The following is a 23455-nucleotide window of genomic DNA, read 5'->3' as shown; positions in this document are numbered from 1 at the left end:
GATCCTCTTGAATATAATGGCAAGTTTGTGTGCCTCTTTTAATAGGGTGTGTGTATATATAATATATAATTAAAATATATATAAATTTTTTTTTTTTTTTTTGCATTTTATATAGCATTTAATGTTCTCCCTGTCTGTTGGGTAGGCAGGGTAGTTCTTTGCCTCTTTACTTCCAATTGGTAAAATACGAATTGTGTTGTGTTGTTTAGTCAACCTTGTGGTAGAGCCAGCCCTGTTGCATCCACATAGTGTGCTGGCATGGGTCTGAATCAGCTTTAGATCACATCAATGTGGCTGTATTGCGAGGAGCTGCAATGAACAAAGCACACATGAGAGGGCACTCCTTGCATGTGTAGTAATGCCTCTAGAATCTCACATTTTTGGACATTTCTAAGATACATTTGTTTTCTAGGGTGTATGCTATTCATAATGCTGTTTATTTTTCCTTGCCTTAGATCTGGATGTGGCCAGTATGCACATCCTGGTAAACTGGGCTTCCTGAAGTTGTGACATGTGACAGTAATGCATGTGGTGTGGAAGGGGATCACCTGTGTCTTATGCATGCATTTTAAAATGGTTTTCTTTAAGATTTACATTAGGTGTACACACTTATTTTTCTTTGTGATGTCCCTAGGCCCTCTTATTATAATTTATTGCTACTTTTTACTGTATTTATGTTATTTCCTACTGTGATTAATCAAGTCACAGAAAGCTGCACCTCAGATTTTTATTTATTCTTTTTCCAGCAGTGGATAAATGTGTTTTGCAGGCTACCATCCTACATTTATAGCAGCTCTCTGGATTTGTGATGCAGCTGTGACCATCAGAAAGGATTTAAGCAGCACTAGGAAGTCTCATTTAGATACTGTGGATTAAAAGGGCTGCAGTGTGACTTCTTACTTTTTAAGAACTGCTGGTAGGTGGCTTTCTGGCAGTAAAGAACAGGAGGGTGCTCAGTCTGGGTATAGACATATAGATATAATAGACAATAATAGACAAGAATACCCTTGAAAACCTGCATTTCTTGTTTGGGTTTACAGTCTGATTGCATCATGGCATGTCTTGAAGTTGTTGAGTCCTCATCACAGATCTGCTACCCCAACCACTCTGAGGAAATTAAATGACATGGAGAATTTGGGGAAAGAAGTAGCCAAGGAAGAAACCTAAAAATTGAGAAAGCAGGAAATCATCTTGACTGATGAGTCAGAAGAAAGCACTAAGTATATATACAGTGTGTACAGTGTGGCTCTCTGAGCCAAGATCAAGAAAACCCAAATAATTGGCAATGGGGCTTGCTGAGAACTACTTAACAACTGAAGGCATTGTGTGGTCTAATGATTTTGACTTATTGGCCTTTCAGCACACCCGGGTTTTGTTCAGGAAACTATTCCTGCTGTCTTGCTTCCCTATAGCTAAGTACGGTGTACTGTGTTTGTGATAATGTAAAGGTAGGGAAGGCAGCACAGGCATAACTGCTGCATTAAGCTTAGGCACTGCCTGACTCAAAAGCACATTGATGGTTCAGATGAATTAGGGAAGAAATTTTCATCTCAATTCTTATTATTTCTGTAAATACATTTTTATTATTATTATTTTTTCTGCCACTCAAAATTACTGCTTCCTTCCAACCCCGAGAGAACTTAAGTCCTTAGTGTGAACTTCTATACAAAGCTGGTCATGTCTTCCTCTGGCCACAAATGTCTTTGTGCATGTTTTCTCCTTTGCTTCAAAGGGCAGATGATAAAGCCCCTTCTGCTTTATGGTACAGCAGAAATAAATTATTAAGCATTTGGTTATTATCCACCAGTAGAGAATTTACCTCTGAAGTCAGATAAGTAAATAAACAAAATTGAGCAATACTGTGCTTTCTGTCATATAGTTAATGTATATTCTGGTTTGGTTTTGCTGTCTGGATTTGTTAGTTTTGGAGTCTTGTCTTCTTTCCCTTCACTTCTGAATGCCAAATTTGCCTCCTGAAGTCAACTGAATCTCTCTAGAAGTTACGAGAGAACTACTATAATACCCTAAATATGAAATACAAGATTTGAAAGCTGTGCAGAACAGTTATTTTTATAATTTCTTATGGCTTTTCCAGAAGTTGGCGTTGTTATGCAGATTCCTGTATTGCTTCTCTCATTCTAAAGCTGTTGTCTTGGGTCCAGCTTAAAAATAATAGAGAACCTGAATGTTGTTGTGTAACAAAATGTAAAAGAAATCCTTTTTGTTCGTGTTCCAGTATATTAAAACATCCTCATCACACTGAGTGTGTGATGGAATTTCTTATGCTTGAGCATTAGGCGTAAGTAAGAGTCATGGTTAATGTACTTGATGGGCCTGTAAAATTTATTATATTTTTTGTTTGGTATAGCTAATAAAGCCAAGTAATCCTGGATGCTAACAGAATGTTCTTTGAAACCTTTGTTAAATGAACCTCATCTCATATGGGAGATGGAAAGGAACCTTCCTGAAACATTGCATTAAATAATTCATAATCTTCCATCATTCAGAGTGAAAAAGGAGATTTCCTTATTTTGCCGTGGGTTATGCAGCTTCTGTTTTAGTCACTGCTGTCTGTTTGCAGGCTTTTTTCCTTCACAAACAAAATGCAAAAAACAATGGCAGAAGGGAAACGTGGAGTATTATAGAAGAGATTTAGGCAATGTAATTTTTCTTTAAACCCATGTGCTTACAAGCATTAAACACATATCCAGGTTGTCTGTTGGTGCTTTTTTGCAAAAGGGGAGGGTAAAGGATGCTTGTTGTCTGCTCTTTGCTCTGTGTTTTTGGTTCCTTTCAACTGGCAGCAATGAAAAAGTCTTCAGACATGTCATCTGTATATCTGAGGAGTCAGTAGTTGTGTATGGGGTATTTTGTTGTTTCAGACTCTTACTTGCTTCATTTCCCATAATCCTTCAGCCAAATTGCTTTCTGTTGACTCATTTCTATGTTCATTTGAAATGCACATCTAGTTTTGGAGAAGGAATGGCATATACATTGTGTTGCAAGTTTGTTGTTAATCCTAGTGTTGTTCGAGTACAGTCTTGGGCTGATCTGTGCTGTGTTCCATTGGAGTACAGACCTTGTGGTCAATGTTACTGTAAGTAATGGGAACTAACTTTATTAATCTGTGTTATTCTTTTACCTCTTATTCTGTTGCATATTCCAATAATTTTGTTCATGCACATTTCAGCTGAACTTAATATATCTGCAGTGAGTGTTTATAGCCATATCATTTTGCTTAAAATTGTTGCTTGGCATTAAGTGCCCAATATGTTCTGAATACCTTTTGTTGCTGACCTTGCTTGTGCTCCCTCTGATGTGTAGCTCAACTTTTGCTGTATCTTTCTGTCTTAAAATGAGGTTGTAAAACAAAGTAGAAGACAAACACAATGGGTTTTGCTTTCATAGTGCATGCAGAGCTTGTCTGCTTCAAAAGCAGTCCTTCATGATTATTCTAACTGAAGACAGTAGGCCTTTCTGTGATCACAGCAAAACTAGGCAGATCACTGAGAGGTACTTTTAAAATCCTGCTGAGAACATGGGAAGTATGACTGCCAATGCTAACATCAGTTTGATCTAAGCTCCTCTTACAGGATTCATTTTGTCATCTTTTATTTTTATTCTCTTTAGAAAAGAATAAATACTGGTAATAACAAGAGCAGCTTTTTAAGGAGAACTGTTGAGGGTGGTCAGCGGAGGATGGAATAAGCCTGCTTTTGTCTCTTTGAATCTGCTGTTTCCTTTGGATAAAGCTGATAGATGATGAATGTCAGCTCTTCTGTATGAAGTGCCGTGTGGGATTAGGATGAAGGTCTGTGTAATGGAATTGGAGTACAACATTTAAATGATGCCTGCTATGAGGTGTTGAAGGAAACAGGATGTGCTGGGTGAGCCTTTCCCTGGCAAGCATTTCTTCCTGGACACTGTCAAAGAGATTCAAGGACCTTCTGACCTGAAGGTTTCATTTGGACTGTTGTGTTTTTGCTATCAATGATGGACTTCTCTTCAAGAAGTTAATAATCTGTGAGTCCATTTGTTCCATGGAACCATAAGAGTTTAATATTTTTTTCTAAGTGTTGTATGGGGGGGAAAAAAAAAACCCTTGAATTTGGTGTTGTTGCTGTTATCATGGTGACTACCTTCAGATGGTGTTTTGCTGGACAGCTCCCCTGTGAATTGAATGGTGTATCAGCAGGGTTCTGCCTGCATCACTCACTGGACTTCTGCAATGCTTCAGAACAGCAATTCTGGACAATTTCTCTTCCTCTTTCATTTTTTCTGTAGATAGATATTTAGGGCTTGGAAAACAGAGAACTAACTGTGTTTGGTCAGTGAATGCTTAGTGAGCTTTGAAGAGAAAGCTTGCCATAACCTGAAGTTGTTAGTGATGAAATTTGGTTATGAAAAATCAAGGACATCTTAAAACACTGGCATTGCTACTCGCATTTTATGGATGGAGAGACAGAGATTTGCTGTAGGCCATCCAGCTGGCTTCTGGCAGGCCTGAGAATAGGATCTAAAACTCATTAGTCTCACTGTGTACTCAGCCTGTGAATTTCTAAAATCAGATGGTGTATTCACGCCAAGATTTCAGATGGCTTCAACTGGCCATTTGCAGCATGGAATTTGTATTTCAAGGCTGTGAAATAATGAGCTTGAAAACAATGGGAAATTAGCTCTGTATGTTTTAACTTTCCTGCATTGCAGGTTTCTAGGGCTTAGAATCAGTCAGCTTTTAACAAAAAGTAAAATTTGAAATGAAGTGTAAATGTGTGCCTTAAACACTGCTGTACCTTGTAGAAAACAGTTCTATTCAAGGTAAGAGTAATAAAAAATAGAATAACATCTAATTTTCTGGCAACTAGAATAGAAAACATGAAGGATATCGTTGTTCCTTCATGTTGTCTCAAGGCAGTTTGTAAATGTAACCTTTAGTGTTCTTCAGCTCGCACACAACAATGCACATAAGCTTCTTGAGCGTCTTCAATTTTTCATTACTTGGGCATCCTTTTTTAGCCCTTGATAGCTCTCCAGTACTGAGCCATACTGCCCTTGGAAGCTTGTGTTGCTAATTGCAATTTGCCTGAATGGCATTTTCCCTGAATCCTCTCCCTTGCCTTTGGAGATGTGTGTTGGCTCTGACTGGTTCACGTCTTTGCTCGGAAGGTACAGCAGTACTTTGACTCCAGAGGGTTGGGATGTGCCACATGCTGGTGTTTATTTTGTGTTGATATGTGTCGCTGTTACCTTTGTTACCAGTGCATTCAAGGAAATTACATTTTAGCGTGAGTGCAGCAGATATGAAATGCATGCAACTGTGTTTCAGGGAGTAAATTTTTCATGATCATAGCACAGGAGTACTAAATAAAATATGTCAGCTGCTTGGATTTGGTTGCGGTACAGAAATGTGCCTGGAAATAATGGGTTCTGTGACTGTTCTGAAATAAAGGATGGCTATAGCACTGAACCTCAGACGGCAGAAAAATTTGTGCGCTTAATCACAGAAGGAAATGCTTGGTATGGCAGTGTACGATCATTAAGAGTTTGGAAAGCTGTAACAAGGCAGAAAACGCAGCAGAAAAATGAATGTGAATGAGAGGAGTACGTATAGTAAATATAGCTTTGTAGAGATCTAAATTAACTTTCTGATGTATAACAAAGAAATCAGCTGTCTGTATGATTCCATTCACTTCCGTGCTTGTTCTGCTTTGTCTCACACCTGAGGTGCTTTCAGGAATGGTACTGATTCTGAAGTCTGGCTGTGGAGGAGCAGTAAGAATTGGAGCTATTAGTTAATGATCCAAAGCAGCAAGCCAGCTTTGGCTCAGACGCATCCATTGTCTCTTACACTCCTACACAGTTTCTCCTCCGGAATGTTTCTCTTTTTGTTCCTCCTGTCTCATCACATAAACTAGAGCCATCAAAAAAAGCACCAAAAAAACAACAGACCACCTCTCTGAAGTGCCAACAATAAAAATTGCTCTTCAGAATGCTCAAAGCTATTAATTAAAATGATTAATCATTTCTGGATATTTAAAAGCATTTGTGTATGTGATGCTTATGGTGTTGGTTTTGGTGCTTAATAAAATAGGAAAATTGAAAATTTGTATCAAATAACTATCTGCATTGAACCAATTAAAAATTCACTGTAACTTCTGTGAATTCATGTTCTATAGAATCATACCATAGAACAGAAAGTAACTTGTGTATAGCAGGTTACAAATGTGCATTCTATTGACCTGAGAAAGGAAGGCAGTTTTTCTAGTAAGGCAAGTCCAGTGGGCTTGTTGATCTACGGACTGAGGCCTGTGTAGGGACTTGGGTACTTGTTCTGTTCAAGTTTTTGCATATATATACACTAGAAGAACATGTTTATGTTTTGCCTCAGGTGCCTAAGAGAAAACATACATATGGCTATGGAATCCAGAAACCCCAGTGATCCATGCGGTAATTTTGCTACCTAGTTCTTTGTCCTTTGTGAACACCTCAGTTCTTCAGTGTCTGAGTGAAGCCCCAGCTGCTCCCGCTGGGTGGAGAGCAAATCACAAGTGGGGCCATTGTATCTCTTCCACTGTATCTCTTAGGCCCTGGCTCTTCTTCCATGAGACACTCTAGAAGTGAACTGGCTGCACACCTGAAATGTTGTTTAGCCTGCACTGTCAGTCCAAGACTGTGTTTGAGGAGCCCACTGTGTAGGTGAGGTACTCAGGGCTGTGTGGGAACTTAAATCTTCTATCTTTTAATCAGGTGGCAATGATAAGAATGGAAAATCACACACTCTTTGCAATCAGGAAGCACAAACGCTTTATCGCAGGCATTATGCAGGAACCAGATGCAACAAATTGTTAATCTTGGAGTATTTCCCAACAGCCAAAACATTTGAACAATATCTAACAGGTTTTTATTTTACTTGCAAACAATTGCAGGATATGAATATTTCTCTAGTGACTGGAGAAAGCTAAATTGAAGTTAAGAAGTTGAGAAAATACCCCAAACAATTGGCTTTTAAAACCAAAGCTCCCTCCCAGTCTCTTTCCCTGACAGAATTTGCCTTATTTTTTTTAATCCTCCCCCCAGTTCCACCCAAAATAATAATAAAAATAACTGAACTATTTGCTTTTTAGATGTGTTACAAACTGAAGGATCTCAGGATGGAGCTGGTGGGGTTTGCAGCTCTGGGGGAGATGCTGAGAAGCCTCAGTAAGGTGTAGGAGTAGTTTTCAATAATAAAAAGTGGTATAGGTAGGCCTCTATCAGAAATAACCATGTGGGAACTATTTATGCTCCTGCAGTGCCTTTACTGCATGCATAACACGTTTAATAGCAAAGAGGCCTCTACTACATATTGCAGGCATTTTAAAAACTCGAAACCATTGGAAGACAATTAGGAAATTTCTGTTATTTACACCACTGCAAAACCCAGTTCTCTGTGCACTTCTCGTCTATACTACATGCTTACTGTAACATACAGTTCAAAAAGCAAATGTAGATACTTCGCTTCTGCATGAAGAGCTCAATGGTTGGAGCAAGTTATTCTGCCTAAGATCTGGAAGAGATTCTAGCATCAAAATGCTTTAATTTTCTTGCTTGACTGGGGACATTGGCTGAGATCTCTGCATTCAATATACTGGCTGTTGTGATGGAAGAGTGTATGGATGGTTTATTCCGGTGTCCATTAGTTTAGTTTGAGATTTGCTCTGGATAACAAAAACCCCTTGGCTACTGGTCAGGCTTGTCATGTCATTTCTGTAAAGCCATCTGTAGGTTCTCTTAGGCTGCTTGTTTGTTGTCTGGCTATCAGTAAATGGGTTTGATTTGACCCAACTGATCTGGAACCCTCTGACTCGACAGTGCTCTTAAATGAGTTCTTTGTCTGTTCTGCTTCAGACTTGTTGGCATTAACTGTGTTTTTATAGTTCACCTTGTTAAGTGAATTGTGATGTAACTATCAGTATGTAAATTAAAGGAGTTATTACAATTAGCTGATGCCTGATGCAGCAATTGGTGTTTGGTAGCCTTTTACTTAGGCTGGAAGTAGGAAAAGAATTGTATTTTTGTTTAGAAAAAGCCTTTTGACTTGAAATCATCAAATGCCTTCAGTTTTCTACTAGATTTTCTGGAACATTAGACTGGTATCTGGAAACACTTTGGTGGCCAACAAAGGAGATTTCAACAGAATCACTGTATCTAGAAATGCAAGGAGTATCTTGGGAAAGATGGATTTATGGACCGCTGTTGCTTTGAGCCAGCTTGCTTATTAATTTGTGATACAGCTAGGTCCTAACTATTGTTGTGTTTCTGTGGGTAACCTCTGGGTGACCCCCGACTGATGAGTTGGCTGTGTTGCACGTTAAAACTATTTTGCATGAGAGGAAATCTGAATTCTTTGTTTTGAAACTTGAGTTTGTTGCAATTTTTTCTCCAGTTTTTGAATAGCTTTAGAACTGGCAATTAAGCCATTCCACTTGTGTGGAATCAGACCTGAAAGCTGTGTTTTTCATCTCTGTTAGACGTGAAAGGTACAGCAGTAGAGCAGAGGTGGTCAGTAGTGCCTTTGTTGCTACCTTGGCAGCCCTGCGTCCCACAGGGAGTAAAGTCCCTGTTAACATCCCTTGCTTGAGCATTGGAAACGCTACAGTGTCCTACCTTTGTAGTACATGAGAACTTGACATTCAGGCAAGTGACCTCTGGCTTCTTATTGTCCTTTGGTCTCACCTTTACGTTAGCTTTGTTCACGTGCTTTATTAGAACCAATACCATAGTTTTCTCAATTACCTACAGCTGCTGTCTTCTTTTCACAACAGATTAGACCACGAGGACTGTTGCTTTCTATATATCAGTCTGAGAGCTCTGACAGACTTGAAAGGCCAAACTCATTTCCTTGATCTAGTGATGGGATTTCTCCTCCTCCTCCTTTGACTGAGGTCAGGGCTCATGCATGGTCTGTTTCTGACATAGGAAATAAGTGCCTTAGGGACAAGGCAGCATCCTAATGGTTTGTGCTTGTCTTTAAACGTAACGGAAATGCTGCTGGAAATGAAGTATGAAAACAGGTATTTTCCTGTGTAAGGTGCTGCTCCCCTAGCAAAGTAATTACCTTCTCTGTTTCTGGTTGTGATGAACTGTTTACCTTGACCTATGTTGTAGCTAAAAAATAAAACATAATAACTGAGGTAGTGACTGAATATCAGTGCAGTGATTACCTTTCACGTCCTGTGTGATAAATACAGTGTTTTTTCCATACACGTGAATTATGTGGTGGGACATGCTTGCTAACCTGGGATGTTGTAGGAGCCTGTAGGTGTAATCGGGTTCCACTATTAATTTTCTAAATTCAGAGGTGAGAGGATCATCAAGGAACATGATGATTAATCTTCCAAATGCATTTTAGGAGGTCTCAAAAATTTTGTTGCTGGGGTCTGGATGAGTGTTTTGGGAAATATTGCTTAGTGTGCTTGCTTTGATTCGTAAGCATCTTGATGTCAGAGCTGAGGGATGAGATGGGCAGACTCACTCTGCAGCAGTTCTTGTCTTCAGGGCTCCTGACTTCACAGGTATGTATGTATATCTTGGCCTTGTGGGGGCCTCTGATGTTGGAATGTCTTCTTCTTTTCTTTAAAAGGGTTTGAGAGATTTATGTATGAGCGAACACAGACATTTTCAGAGAACAGAATTATTTTTCTTATTTGCTCTATGAGGTAAATACATTTAGGTGGGCTCTCGCTTCTGAGACAGTGCACTGAGTATTGCTGCAAGAGAAGCTATCTGTCTTATCTTCAGAGAACAATGAATCTGTACTGCATGGCCTGCTGTTACCCATAGCAGTGAAGATCAGCCATGGCTTTATGGAGAAAACGCAGATTTTCAAGTCTTCAGGTGGATGAAGAGTTAAAAACACACTGTGAGTAAAAGGAAAAGCATGTTGCGTTCACAGAAATTATGGCCTTCTGCAAAGAGAAAATGTTTACAGGCAGGATATAATAAATTCAAGTTAGAAATGATTAGAAAGTGTAGATGGGAGATAGAATGGGTATGAGTAGGAGAGAACACCGCAACCAGTAAGGCATTAAATATGATTTTGCAAGGGGAAAACCTTTGGGGTGGAAAGTCCAGTCCATTTTCCCTATGGGGATTCTGGGGCTCTGTTTTGGTGGTCTGTACAGTAGAGGCTGAGCTTGGCAAACTGAAGAGTGCATGATGTCATTGGATGCATAACATATGCACTGAGAGCTAGTAAATGCTGTTCACACTGCGGTGCACTGCCAGATGTGTGTGCTGGAATGCACTTTGAGAAATGGAAAAGCCATCTTTATAAAGATACCAAGAGATGAAGTAAGAATGTCCTGTACAGAGCCTGGTTGAAGCTGCAGCGCCTGCCAAGTGCAGCCGCACTGCTGAGTTTTCCCTCCTGAGCTCTGGGTTTTGCTGCTGGGAGCAGTCTGTGCAGAGGGCCTTATTCAGCATTACTCTGTAGTTCGGAGATGAGCTCTGAGAAGCTCCTGTTCTATCCAGAAAACATATTTGGAATCTGCTGCTATGAGCTGATCTGCAGCAGGTGAGCATCAGGGTACCTACTCATTGCTGTTTCCACCTTTTTTTACTCTGTTCTGAATGGGTACAACAGCTTCTGGTGTGGCTGCTGCTGTGTTCCTAAGGCACTCATCTTGCTACAGATTAAGGCGCCTCCAGGGACTATCTGAGTCTCTTACCCAGCAGCGCTTCACATGCAATAAGAGCAGAGGTAGCTTTACATTTTTCTGTACTGCTGAGTGAAAATAAATGTCCCACTAAATGCTGAGGTCAACTCTTTGTCTAAATCACAGCATTTTATCTGGTTGTTGGTATACAGTGGTAAATTTCGCTTTACTTCTTCTTCCCTTTGCTCTGAGAGATTAAAGTGAGGAGGGAAGCTGCTGGAAGGCAGTGAAAGAGAACGCCTACAGACAAGCAGGAGCTTCTTATCCCAATGGGACAAGCAAAGTACATTTCAAGCTTAGATTTTTTTCTTTTTAGTATATTTGTGTTATTTTTTGATGTTTACAGATGACTTTTTCAGGCTAAAATGATAATTACTAACTGACTGTGATGTAATCTTTCTGCTTTCTGCGTGAGAGTACAAACAACGGGTACCCTGTAATAGTTGCACAGGTAGATGGCAACTGTGGAGTCTGTGGAACTGTGCTATTTCTAAAGGGCCTCGTTATGGTGTCCTCTGATCCTCTGTTCCTCAGAGGAATGTTGAATCTGTATCTTGCTGGGAGATTTGCATTCCATACTTTGAGTAGAAGTCATGGTAACTAAGGAGGCAAGTTGAGATCTCTGCAACTTTAAAGTGGAACAGCACAGTCCTGGGAATAGCACTGTGCTCAGACAGACCCAGCCGTACTCCCAGACTTCAGACTCCAACTTATAAACTTTAACAAGTGTTATTAGGAAGGTGTCTTCTTTCTCATGCACAAGACAAGTAGTTTGTTGTGTTCTTCATTCTACAGAACAGAGATCTATCAGAGGTATGTCTCTAGACTGATGGGACTCATTTTGCTTGTTCCATTGGAAGGATTGGGACCAATTTAATTAAACGTCTGGTTTAGTAAGTCATGCTGTCAGATTTAGGGAACAACTTGTGTAATCTGGGATGTGGTTCCTGTAGCAGCTCAGCAGTCAGGGCACTTGTATTTTTATTTAGACTGCAGTGATTTAGAACAATTTATTATAAAACTTATTTAGTTTTGGGAATTTCAAGTCTTGCTTACTCGGCCCAAGTCTTTATACAATTTCACAACTGCACAATGAATTAGAAGGGGTTTTTTAATTGGAGGTTAATAATAAGATGTGAGCTTATTGGCAGCTCTTTATGTGGGTGATGGTACTCCCAGTGTTGGGTTGCAAAAGGGAAGGCTGGATGGCATTCCAGGTGGTTTGTGAAAGTGAGCTGTGCTCTCACGTAGAACAGAGAGAATATTAGCTAGCTAATTTCTTCTCTCTTTTGTCTTTCATCCTTCGTCTTTTGCCTTAATGTAGAGCACACACACAAGACAACACATGCGGAATTGGAATTTGTGATCTGTAGTTTTCTCCACCTTTCTTGGATCTTAACAGTTAGTGAAGCTTTTAGTTCATTCTTTCCCTTTCTTGGATTTACTTGTACTGGTCAGGTAATTCCTTCTCATATGTGGTCCTTTAGAATTTCATATCCAGTAAGTGCTGTCAGAGCTCTTGCCTGTCCAAGTTACTTCCCATGATCTTTTCTCCATGTATAATCCCCTTCTTTTAAGTGTGTTTTCTGTGCTGCATCTCAGTTATCAGTAACTTGCTGTCAGAGCGCTCATAAAGTGCAATAGGAGAGCAATCGTGAAGCTGCCTTACATGAAGAATAAAATATGGCTGTTATCATCCTCTTCATAGTGGGATTTATAGTGTAAGACTAAAATGGTTTGTTCTGCAGCCATGTTGTGTTCATACACAAGCTGGGTTTACTTTTTATTCTAATCCTTACCTCTGTTTTAGTACCCGACTTGCTCTGTAGTTGGTTCTGCAATAGAATGTAAAGGTACAGTTCTGCACTAGCAGAATTCTTGGTGCTAACATGCTGATGAACTAATTTACATGTCTAGGAAATCAATTTTTCAAAACTAACCATTCATTTACATCTCATGATGACTTTGTTCAGCAGTTGTTTGTCGCAAACAAAGCCTTGGTTTATCTGCATGCTAATGCTGAAGTTGTATGAGCCTGGAATGGTGAGTCATTTAAACAGTTACTTTTATCTAATGATGTGATTATGAGAATCTAAGGAAGCTGTCTATGAAAGTCAACACTTAATGGGCTCACTAAAAGCTAACACTGGAAGGAAATGTGGCCATGTTTCCCATCCCTGATGTGCTGCTTTTAGAACAAAAAATTCTTTAGTTAGGCCCAGTTTTATGAAGCCTGGGAGTATAAACTATATATATATAGATAAATATATGGAGTTTTCTATGTATTGATTTTTGATGTCCAGACTTACTTTAAAATTCAGCCCATAAACTTAGCAAATACAAGAAATTATCGATCCTTTCAAGTCTAGTGACTAAGCTGTACTTGTAGTGGTGTGATTTGAAAAGACCGCATCCAACCATTGATCTGTATTACAATGAGCACTATATTTATCATGGTACAAACTCTGTGGTTTGTTTTAACATAAAGATTAAAAGGAAAGTTTCAGGTTGGCTGAATATCTGAGGAAACTGGTAATGTATTATATAGATTTAGACTCACAGGTCACTGGTTTGGAACTGTGTGTTAGTGGAAAAATTGCTAGTTGCTTGGTGGAATGGAGTTGCTCGTCTGTTTGTACGATGCTTGCATGAGTCTGACTTCATTTTAGTTGGCTTTAAGGAGCTCTGGCTGATAGTCAAAGCAGAGGGTGTATGTGAGATGGGTTGTGGGGCCTGAACTCTGAGTTCTGCCATGGCCATGAGGGCCTTCGTTCTGATACCCCTCAAAGTCTTGTGCTCTCCAGTGCTGGATGCTTGAAAACCAGATGTTAAGTCACCCAGCTATGTTCATATGCGTTTTTAGGCTGGAGCTGTCTTTAGCTGACCTAGTTATTCTTCAGGGCTCTCACAGCTTATGGTGAGAAATGTTTCAAGTCAGGTTCTGAACAGAGGTGTGATGTAGGAGGGTGCTGGCCTGTCCACTATGAAACAAAACCAACTGCATCTTGCCCTGCTCACTGAGTATTCCAGTTCTGATTTGAGTGAGCTTTTCTATGCCTATGGCTCGGAGTGATGAAGTGCACTGGACTGTGTACATCCACTCATCTGATAGGAGCACTCCTGTAAAGAACGGGTCCTGTGAGCATTGGAGTGCACCACTCCCCATAGGATTTGACATCTGCACATTGTTTGCCCCTTGTGGACAGATCCGGGCTGACAGTGGTGCCAGTAATGAGGGCAATATAAGTTAAACCTCTATCTGCATGTGCTTCTCCAGCAGCACAAATCTGAGGTGTAGACCCTCAGAGTGTGCAGTCCTTGCTGTGATGATTCCAGTGATGCTTTACATCACGTCACTGTTGTTTCATGCTTTAAGGATGGTTATCTCAGCCATGGCATTGGAAGTCGTTCTTCACATTAACGGTAGCCTAAAGAAATAGCTGCCCTTTGATCATCCTTCTGAAGATTTATCTGAATTTTTTTTTCTGAGAGCTTGTTGGCTGCGTATCTGCAGACACTTTGTCATTGTATAGAAGTTTATTCCTTCCTTTCTCATGGTGCTGTTAACAGAGTAAAGGGCTGCTGTAGAGCTCCAGCATACTGTGGCTTGGTGAAAAGATGATACTGAATATGGATGAATTGTCACATTTCTTATTCATGAATTCCCAACTGAAAATGTGAACAGACACAAACGAAATTCCTCTTCCATATTTTACACGAAAGTTCAGCAGTAGAACTGTCTATCATTGTAAATCATAGGAGAGGACTCCTTAGAGAGCTGTAAGTGCTGTTTCTGACTGCTGCAGGATTTTTTTGGTGAAAATCTCAGGGCTCAGAGCAGAATAGGTGTTATAACATATTGCCGTTTCCACTGCATAAGAAGTGAATTTTAGAATTGACAAAACAGACCCTTTGCAATACAATAGCTTTATTGTGTAGCCTTTCCAGAGGAAAATGAAAAAGAATTTTTAAATTAAACATTGCATTTCTGTAAGGTTCTGTGGCCCGAGAAGCGGGACAAGCACAGTGTGCAGTGTGACAAAGCTCTGTTACTGCCCCAGAAAAGGTATTAATCAAAGCAGTTTGTGTTGCATTTGTTCATTTAGGTGATTAACCAATAATTAGACAATATTTGACATACATAGTTATGAGATGGATTATTTAATGAACTGGTGGGCTCTGTCTGCATCATCCTTTCCCTTGATGGCAAACTCTTTCCACCAGCAAAGGAGGCCCACAGGCTCATTCTCTTTCAGTTTCCTTGGTCTTTCCCTGCTCTCATGGTGTGTGAGCACTGCACAGTCTCTGGGATTACATGCTGCCACTTTGGCTCATTTCTTTAATTTCATTTTTCCATTATTGTTTTCAGGTGTGTAGAACACAGCTTTGGGAGCAGTGCCTGTGTAAGCGTGTTGATTTAGAATTGTAATTGGAAGTTTTCACATTTGGATCAGTGTTAGGTGTTGGATGGCTGTTGTAATCTTCTGTTTTATTGGTGGATCTATGCTTTCCCAGTGCTGGTGTGTCTCTAAAGTTACTACAGCCATCTGCTTTGCTGTTGGGTGTTTCTACACAAACATGGGATCTCCCCAGTAGGTGCCAGAGCAACTCAGAGTGAGAGTGGGAAGATGGTATCTTAATTGAAAAGGGCTTCATTCAGTCTCGCAGCTGCTGAATGCAAAAAGGCAGGCAAAACAAGGCAAACACCATTTATTGCAGTGTGTTTCTAGCCACTCTAGTTTGAATTTAAAACATAAAGAGCAGCTTCTTGTAGTGAGTCGGATGAAAAGTGTCTGGAACAATAAAAATGCGGAGTCCCAGTACAGAGTAACTAATGAAAGCCTGCTCAGACAGAGCCCAAAGAGTCAAGATGCTTCAACAGCCATGGAGATCTTCTCCTGCCTTGTCCACTCTGAAACAGTAATGCAGATCTGACCAGAAGCCCCATGTGTGAGGACAGGCTGTACTTGAGAAGCCTTTTGTTCAGCTTACCAGTGGTGCTAAAGAAACAGCTTATTTCCTTGACTTCAGGTTCTTGTGACCAGCCTCGTTCTTCTCTCAGGTGTTTGTTTTTTGTGTCCTGTATTCAAACCCCTTGCAATCCCCACAGCGTGCAGCCAGAAGTGGCTCTGGGACATGGAGGTGTCAGGGAAACAGCAAACTGAAGTCAGCAAGGGGTACACAGGAATCTCAGTTTTAAGGATGATGGTGTAGTCTGGGCTTCCTGGATCTTGTCCTTTAGAAAGAATCTGAATGCTACAACTTTAGTTAGGAAATGTACTTTGATATTGACTGCTCATCTAGGAGTAATGGCAGTGACTCAGCGTGAATCTGCTCCAGTTACCAGGTGTTGGGACTTACAAGGCCATCGTTCCCTAGTTTCTATTTGTACCTTCTGAGTATGCCCAAATAGTAGTACTGTCCTTCTGTTGTCCCTTCCTGGCTATGGAGCATTGTGGATCTTTAGAAGTGCTATTCCAGAAGAATGGGGAAGTGCTTCTTGTACAGTTGCTTTTACCACTAGTAAATAATAAATAACGTGTCATGTAAAATAAAGCAAAGTTTTTCAAACTCAAGCTGCATCCTGTTGGAATCTGCAGAAATCTCCTTGAGAAGGAGGCTGATGAAGATGCCAAGCTCTCTAAATGCAACAGGTGTTGCAGGTGATTGCAGGACATTGTAGTAGCCGCAGTCCTTGCAGAGACAGGTGGATCAGGTGTCTGACTGTCGTGATGTGAAGCAAGCAGTCGATAGCTACCAGTGCTTTATTTCATTCTGAATTTCTCACTTGGGACAGCAGATGGTGATGAAAGTCAGCAAGGGAAAATATGGAGAAGGGCGCATAGCAAGGAGGATCTGTTGTGGTGAATCTTTTACCCCCTGTATTACTTTGACCCACATCTTGATTAAATTACACTAGTCTCCATGGCAGCAGTAGTTGTGCTTGCTATGGAAAGAGGTAAGTGGGAGCCCTAATGAGAAGCAGGTCCCAAACATGTTTTCTTTTCTGCTCGTAATCACACAGTGACCCAGCTGAAGCCAGTAACAGTCACAATTAGCAGCTAGAAAGCAACCATCTTCCTTGGTAAGACAGTGAAAATTTAGAATGTATTCCCAAGGAGCTGTAGAAACATATTATCTAAGTGTTATGTTGTGCCTGTAAAGTAATTACATGGTATCCTCCTGGAAGAGCACGTATCTCTTTGGATGAAAACAGCCTCTGGCCACAAAATCTCTTCCTGTGACTGAGCCCTTCATGCCAGGCTGTGCTTCTGAAGATCACAGCGCCGTATCATGTGAGTTAGTATTATTTTTTCTATGTTTTGTTGCTATTTGTCCTTTGTACAGAATGGTTTTTCTGTTAATGTTAGGCTTGCTCTTTTAGGGCGAAATTCTTCCTGGTTCTTCATGTGGAAACCTGTAAATTATTTTTGTTTTCTGTATGTATCACCTTTGTTGAAGTTTTAGTCACTGCATTTGCTGTGCTTGCCTGGGATGGTGCTTATTTTCTCTGTGGCAGGTTGGATAGTGCTTTGTGTCAGGTTTGTGACCAACCAGTGATGACAACACAGCGGTGTTGCAAGTGAATCATGGCTGCGCAGCATCAAGGCCCTCTCTGTTTCTCTGCTGTGTGATAATGCTTGTTTCCTTGCAACATCTCTATCTATTATGTATAGTTGTGCATACATAAGTGCCTAAATTCGTAGCTGAGATGCTAGAGAGCCTCCTGCTATGCAGTGAAAGGACAGATGATGAAATGGCAGTGTGCTGTTGTCTTTCTTTGCAGTACAGGGCATGGAGTGGAGCTCTTGTCATGAATCCCAAAGGGTGGTTAGGGTGTGTATCACCGTTTCTTTCACACCAGAGGGAATGGATGGAGTCGTACCTCAGGACTTGGACTATTAATTAAGAGAATGGCCTAATCTTAGGGCAGAAGCCCTAAATAAGGTAGAAGTGCTTTTTATTCCCTGTGACCAGCATGCAGAGCATCTGTGCAGCGGTCCATTCCTTGCAGGTTCTAGATCAGGTATCAGCACTTGGGAGCAATCCTATATCACAAGATTACCCTTAACATTGTATTAACCTGTCTGATCACTGCATGGAGCTAATGAATGGCTTGTATTTAAGGACAGGCAGCTCCTGCCCTCAGCTGGTGTGGCAGTTCCATTTCTTTCCATTGCCCCTCCAGCCTTGAGAATCACATTGCTGGTTACAAATGCTGTAGGCTTTCTCCTTATCTTCAGTTCATTTCAGTTCTGCGTTGCTTTAAATGAGATCATACTACTGCTCTCTAATTAGTGTTAAGCAACTAATTTTTCTCAGCTTCCTTTCTGTCAGCAGTGGAATTTTCCAGATAAGCATATTCTTATATTTCAAAGCCCTGTCCTTTTTTTTTCCAGCCTGGATTATAGCCTTACGAGAAGAGTTTTTTCTGCTTGGCTAAACAAAGTATTTTCCAAAGCGATTTTCAGTCTTTTGAAGAGTGTCAGCTGCTGAGACGCAAACCCTACTAACCTAATAATGAAGATGATCCATGCTACTGCTGCGTGGCATACAACAATCAATCTTTATTATCAGGAGAGCGGAGCCAAATGCTACAGGCCAGTAGCAAAATGCAACGGGAACAAATGTAGATGGAGCAGAATATGAAAAGCTGATTTGTGAGAACTTTGTGGGAGCTGGGATTGCTTTCGTATCCTATTGTGTTCTTGCCCTGTGCTGTTCACCCTCTGCTACTTGAACTGTGATAATGCTGGTTGGCACCGGCCCCATTAGTTCAACTTCTTATGTATTGCTCTCTTATATAAAGAAAGCAATGGCAGACTGAGCACAAAGCACCTCTAGGTGGGAAATAGCAGATGAAGCTGTTCCTCTAACCCCTTACGTACCTGGTGAATGCTGCCTGATTGAGCTGCTTGCTGAACTGTAGACTGTCACAGTACATTGAAATCTCATGTGCTTATAACAGAGTGTATATATACACAGCTTTCTTCTCCTAAGGATGCTGAATAGCTTAGAAGAGGAACAGGTGTTGGTACAGTGGACTGGACTGGGCTCAGTTCTGAAGGTACCAGGAAACCAGGGAAGGGGAGAAAAGACAGCACTGGTCTGCATAGGTGTTTTGTTTAGTGGCTTTGTGCTAACCGGGTGGAATGCTCTTATGCTTGAATATCAGAAGGGGTCGAATGTGGTTATTCATTGCTGCTGTATATTTGGAAGACTCTGCTGTTAACCCATAGGTATGGATTGTTTGCTAGGAGTTTGTAGTACTGTTTCTGTATGAGTTAAGATTGGGAGTCCGCCTGCTCTGTCCCTTCTGGGGCAGATGTGCTGACACTGCTCCTGCTTTCTGTCCTGGTAATTATCTGTACTCAGAAGTCTCACCAGCCTCCTGTTGGTGCTGTCAAAACAGCACTTTTTGCAATCTGCCCGTGAATTAAATTAAGCTTCTTTCTGACAGCATCACGGCAGATGACATTGTCTGCTTCTGGGCACTTATTCCCTTTACTCAGATACCTCCTGTTCCGTTTACGGCGCTGCCCGTAGCTGCCGATGTAATGTACGGGATGGGATGATGGGCATTACGCGCAGTGGGAGCCGTGCCGTACCCCTCGTTGCGTGGCCGTGGGCCTCGAGGCCCGGGCGCCGCCCGCTGCGTTCCTGCGGGGCCGGGGCGGAGCTCGGGGCCGGGGGCGGAGCGCGTGGAGCCGCCTCCGTGTTCGCGGCGGAGCGGTGGGCGGCTCCGGGCCGGGCCGGGCTCTCGCCCCACACGCGGCGCAGCGCTGGGCGGCCGCGCGACGCGCCCGGGGCTCTGCGGGGCCGCGGGCGTCAGCGGTGCCGGCGGGGCTGGGCCCGCTCCTATGGCCCGCACTGCGCGGGCGGCTGCTCTCCCGCGGGCCTGGCGGCGGGGCCGGGCAGCATGAGCGGGAGCTGCGGCCCCGCTGCGCTCGTCGCCGGCACCCGAGCGCGACCTTGATGCTCCCTGTCCCTGCTCTACAAATATGATGAAATGGCAGCCCCGGAAGAAGGTGAGTGCTGAGGCGGCTCCGTGGGCAGAGCCCCGCGGCGATCCCGGCCCCTTCCCTTTCCTTCCCCGTCCCATCCGCTCTTTTCCCCCTCGGCGCTGCCCCGTCCGCCCGCTCCGCTTCTGTCCCGTCGGCCCCGCCCCGCTCCGTGCTGTCCCCGCTCCCCGCACCGCCTCGTGCCAGCGGAGCTGGGACCGCGGGGCCGTAAATCTCCTTTTCGGGCTGTTTCCTAATATGGCTGCTTTTTTGGAGCAGAGTTCGTAGGGCTCGGTCAGCGGCCGTGGCACATCGCGAGCAGCGCCGTGCGGAGGGTCTCGCTGTGTGCGCGCTGCGTTCGCGATGCGCTGCGACCGCTCGGCGGCTCCCGGACTCGGCGCGGAGCGGCTTTGAGGCGCACTTGGCACCGCTTTTTATTGACATTCTTTTAAGGGAAAACCTAGCGAAGTGAATGTGCGGTGCCGCCCCTCCTCAGCTCTGACCCCTGCTCCTGGCAGCTGTGTGCTATTAAATATTTTCTATGTGTTTTTTTTTTTTTGTTGTTGTTCTTTTTTTTTTTTTTTCCTCTTGGAAAAACCTGCTCGAACCAGCAGGATTCCTTCTTTCTTTGAAGCACGATGTGTGATACTGTGTTTTACATCAGGGAAGAAAATAGAAATCATATGTGAAATGCATGAGAGCATCCCTGGTGTTAGTGCTGGGCACTGGAAGAAGTGGTGCATCCTGAGCAGTGCCTCACCTCCATCCCACTGCCACGGAGCTTTGTTCTTTGGTTTGTTTCTAGCAGACAATTTCTTGTAGCCAGAGAGAGGAGTTCTTGTTGCGAGTCATTGTGTCTTCAGCAGGATAAATAGATTAAGGGTGAGCTCCGCTGGGGCTCCAGTGCTATTTCTGAGCCTCTCTGTATCTTCCTTCAAATTAGTTTTAAGATGTCCACAAGCTATAGATTTTAACGTGTCTGTTTTTACTGTTTTCAACTGAATGTGCACTCGCTCTGTGGTTATGGCTATGGAAACCCCCCCAGGCCATAGTTACAGCAGTATCGGCTGAACCGCTGCAGTATTTGTCTTGGCTGCTGGCTGGGCTCCTCGACTCTGGAAGATTCCGTTTCGGGTGTCAGGATTCACTCTGCAGCGTTGGCTCACTGAGTGCTGAAGTCACTGTGTCAGATGGGACTTTTTTTCCTCCCTGTTGTTGGTGTCCGCATGAATTGGATTTGGGGCAGCCCGGTTTGATCAGTGCGGAGTTCTCAGCTGATAGCTCAGATCCATCCCAGCTACCGAGCATCTTATTAGTCCGACAGCAAAAGAATTCCTTCTCCTGCTGTAATGTGACGGAAACTTTGTTCGTGTTGGCATAGGTTCTGTTTTCAGGCAGTGCTGTACCAATAAAATCTCAGCAGAGATGGAGTTCTTGTCAGTGCTGCCAGCAGCCTCACGTGAGCGCAGCCGGGGTTTCTGCTGGCCCGGCCTTTGTAGTGCTGCAGTCATGTGCTGGACGGAGCAAATTCAGGAAAATGACTCATGCAAACCACTCAGCAACAGCACTGCTGTTCCATTTGTTAATAGGGACATCGATGCTGTTCTTACAAAATGAGAAAGCAGGTTTGGGAGCTGCTGTTTCTGCAGCCGTTGGTCATGTGTGGCTGCTGGTCCCTTCTGCCCAGTGACTTCAGGAGGCTGTTTTTGTCCTGCTGGAGTATCCAAGCAGCAGAGCTGTCAGTGTACAAGCTGTGTGTGCTGCTGTACTGAACCAGGACTTTGATTTATTAGATTTACACTCACATTCTTTTGCTTTACCCTGATTATTTTTCTTCTTTTTTCTCTATAAAGTGTTTAAGGTGCTTTGTTCATTGAAGAGTTTTTGTGGTTACAGTCATTAAAACATGCTTCACTGGGGTTGTGTCCAATTTACTCATCCTGTGTAAAGCTGAACTCCTTTGTTTGGTGGTATCCACAGACAGCTGTCAGCTATGGTGCATAGGATGTGCTGGTGCCTTCAGCTGACAGGTGAGGGTGCTGTGTGCTGCCCTGCAGTGCTGAGCCCTCTGCTCCCCATGCAGGGTGCTGTCCCCAGGGCTGACCCCTTTGCACACCCCATCCACTGGGCTTTGCAGAAATCATTTGCTGCTCAGTTAGGACTGAATGGGACAAAGCTGAAATCACTGACTGACCACCTCAGGTGTGAGCTTTGTGAACAAGCCAATACATTGTCAATAGCAGCGTAGCAATCAACAGCCTACCCCTTTGTTACTGATCTGTGGGATAATACATATCTGTGCTATTTGCTTCCACCTTGGATCTGTAGTGTTGTATAATATAAGTGCTACACTGGGGTTTTAAATACATGCCTAAGAATGCAGCAGCATACTGTGTTTTTGGCCACTGACCCTTTTAAACAGCTTTAAACAGTGTTGATAGGATCCATAAGCTCACACTTTGTTTTTGAGCTTTCCTTTTAGACTGCCCTTGCACACAAGTGGCTCTGTCTGTCCACTATCTGCCTTAGCCTGGCCATACACATCCACCTCTGCCTGATGGGGAGGAGCTCTTTACTCCTTGTGTACCCCAATCTCTATTTGTTTCTCTAGAAACAGCAAAATCTCTTATTCTTGTCAGTATTTCCTTTTTTTCTTTCAGTTTTGAAGGAAGAAGCATTAGGAAGAAGGCAGGAAGGTCTGCTCTCAGCCCTATCTGAGCTGTAGGAGGGTAGAGGAAAGTGAACCAGGCTCCTCTTCTATGTGGCATGTAGGCAATTAAGCAGTGGATAACAGTTAAAAGACTGGAGATTCTGATTAGGTACAATGGAAGAACTTGGGGAGGACCCTAACCCTGCATGCTGCAGTGAGGAGTGGGTAGGAGACAGTCGGTCAGTGCTCAGACCTGCTTGCAAAGTGTCTCTCATTGCCAAGCCCAGCAGAGAAACCTGTGCAGTCCTGGTCAGCTTTGCCTCACTCCTTGTACTTTACGATGGGGCGTGATGCTCAGTTTGTAACTGTAAGGCATTTCAGGTTGGATATTAGGAAAAATCTCCTAGAGAGTGTTTGGGTGCTGCACTGGGAGGTGATGGGGTCACCACCCCTGCAGGTGTTCAAGGGCTGTGGAGATGTGGCACCAAGGGTTGTGCAGTGCTGGTGGTAGGTGGGCTGGATGATCTTAGAGGCCTTTGTCAACCTTAATGGTTGTATGATTATCTGTTTGTGTTGTTTTTTTAGTATTGGATAGCATTTCTGTCTTTCCTTAAAAGCCTTTGTCTCATAGATGTAATCAAATGGTGTGATGCCTGTTTGGTTCTGCAGACACTTCCCATAGTGTGAATAGAACAGCATAGAGATGAAGCTGTGAGGAGACAGCCCCACAAAACATCATTTCCTCCTTTGCTATCCATTTGGCTTTTTTCATCTTTAGCGCTTGTGTTTCAGAATCATCCAGATCATTGGCTTTCACCTATCTTGCTCCGTTCTGAGCTGTAGTGTTATAGGATAAGGAATGAAGAACAAATGGGGATGTTTTATGGCAAGATGTGGAGAGGCAGTGGCAGTCCAGCATGCTGTGTTCCTGCTGTTGGTGATATGTGCAGTCATACATGTTCACTTCTGAAAAGCAGTGAATTACTGACCCTGTAGGTTTTCCTTGCACACAGGAGCAAACACAAAGATCAGTTTCTTGAAACCTCTGTGTTTTGTTTCAGTTAATAGCAGTTTTTAGGAATACTGCAGCACTGTGTTGCCCTATA

The 23455-nt window shown here is 42.7% G+C and overlaps 1 protein-coding gene across 5 annotated transcripts in view; it reads left to right on the top strand.

Annotated features, from left to right (window-relative positions):
* The window catches only part of TTC28 (tetratricopeptide repeat domain 28), a 118222-nt gene that overhangs the window by 11044 nt on the left and 83723 nt on the right, over nucleotides 1-23455 (top strand). Inside the window, exon 1 of one of the 5 annotated variants that reach the window (XM_015877938.3) lies at nucleotides 19588-19726. The exons of the other annotated variants lie outside the window; for them this stretch is intronic. Within the exon in view, the coding sequence (XP_015733424.2) occupies nucleotides 19700-19726 (27 nt within the window). The 5' untranslated portion in view covers nucleotides 19588-19699. Of the gene's footprint in view, nucleotides 1-19587; nucleotides 19727-23455 lie in introns of those variants that run through there. 5 annotated transcript variants of the gene reach the window in all.

The sequence above is a fragment of the Coturnix japonica genome, chromosome 9 (assembly GCF_054131305.1).
Source record: "Coturnix japonica strain WE chromosome 9, WE-NBRP24, whole genome shotgun sequence".
Classification (NCBI taxonomy): domain Eukaryota; kingdom Metazoa; phylum Chordata; class Aves; order Galliformes; family Phasianidae; genus Coturnix; species Coturnix japonica.
The sequence above is the reverse complement of the archived record's forward strand: the minus strand, read 5'-3'. Positions and strand labels throughout refer to the sequence as shown.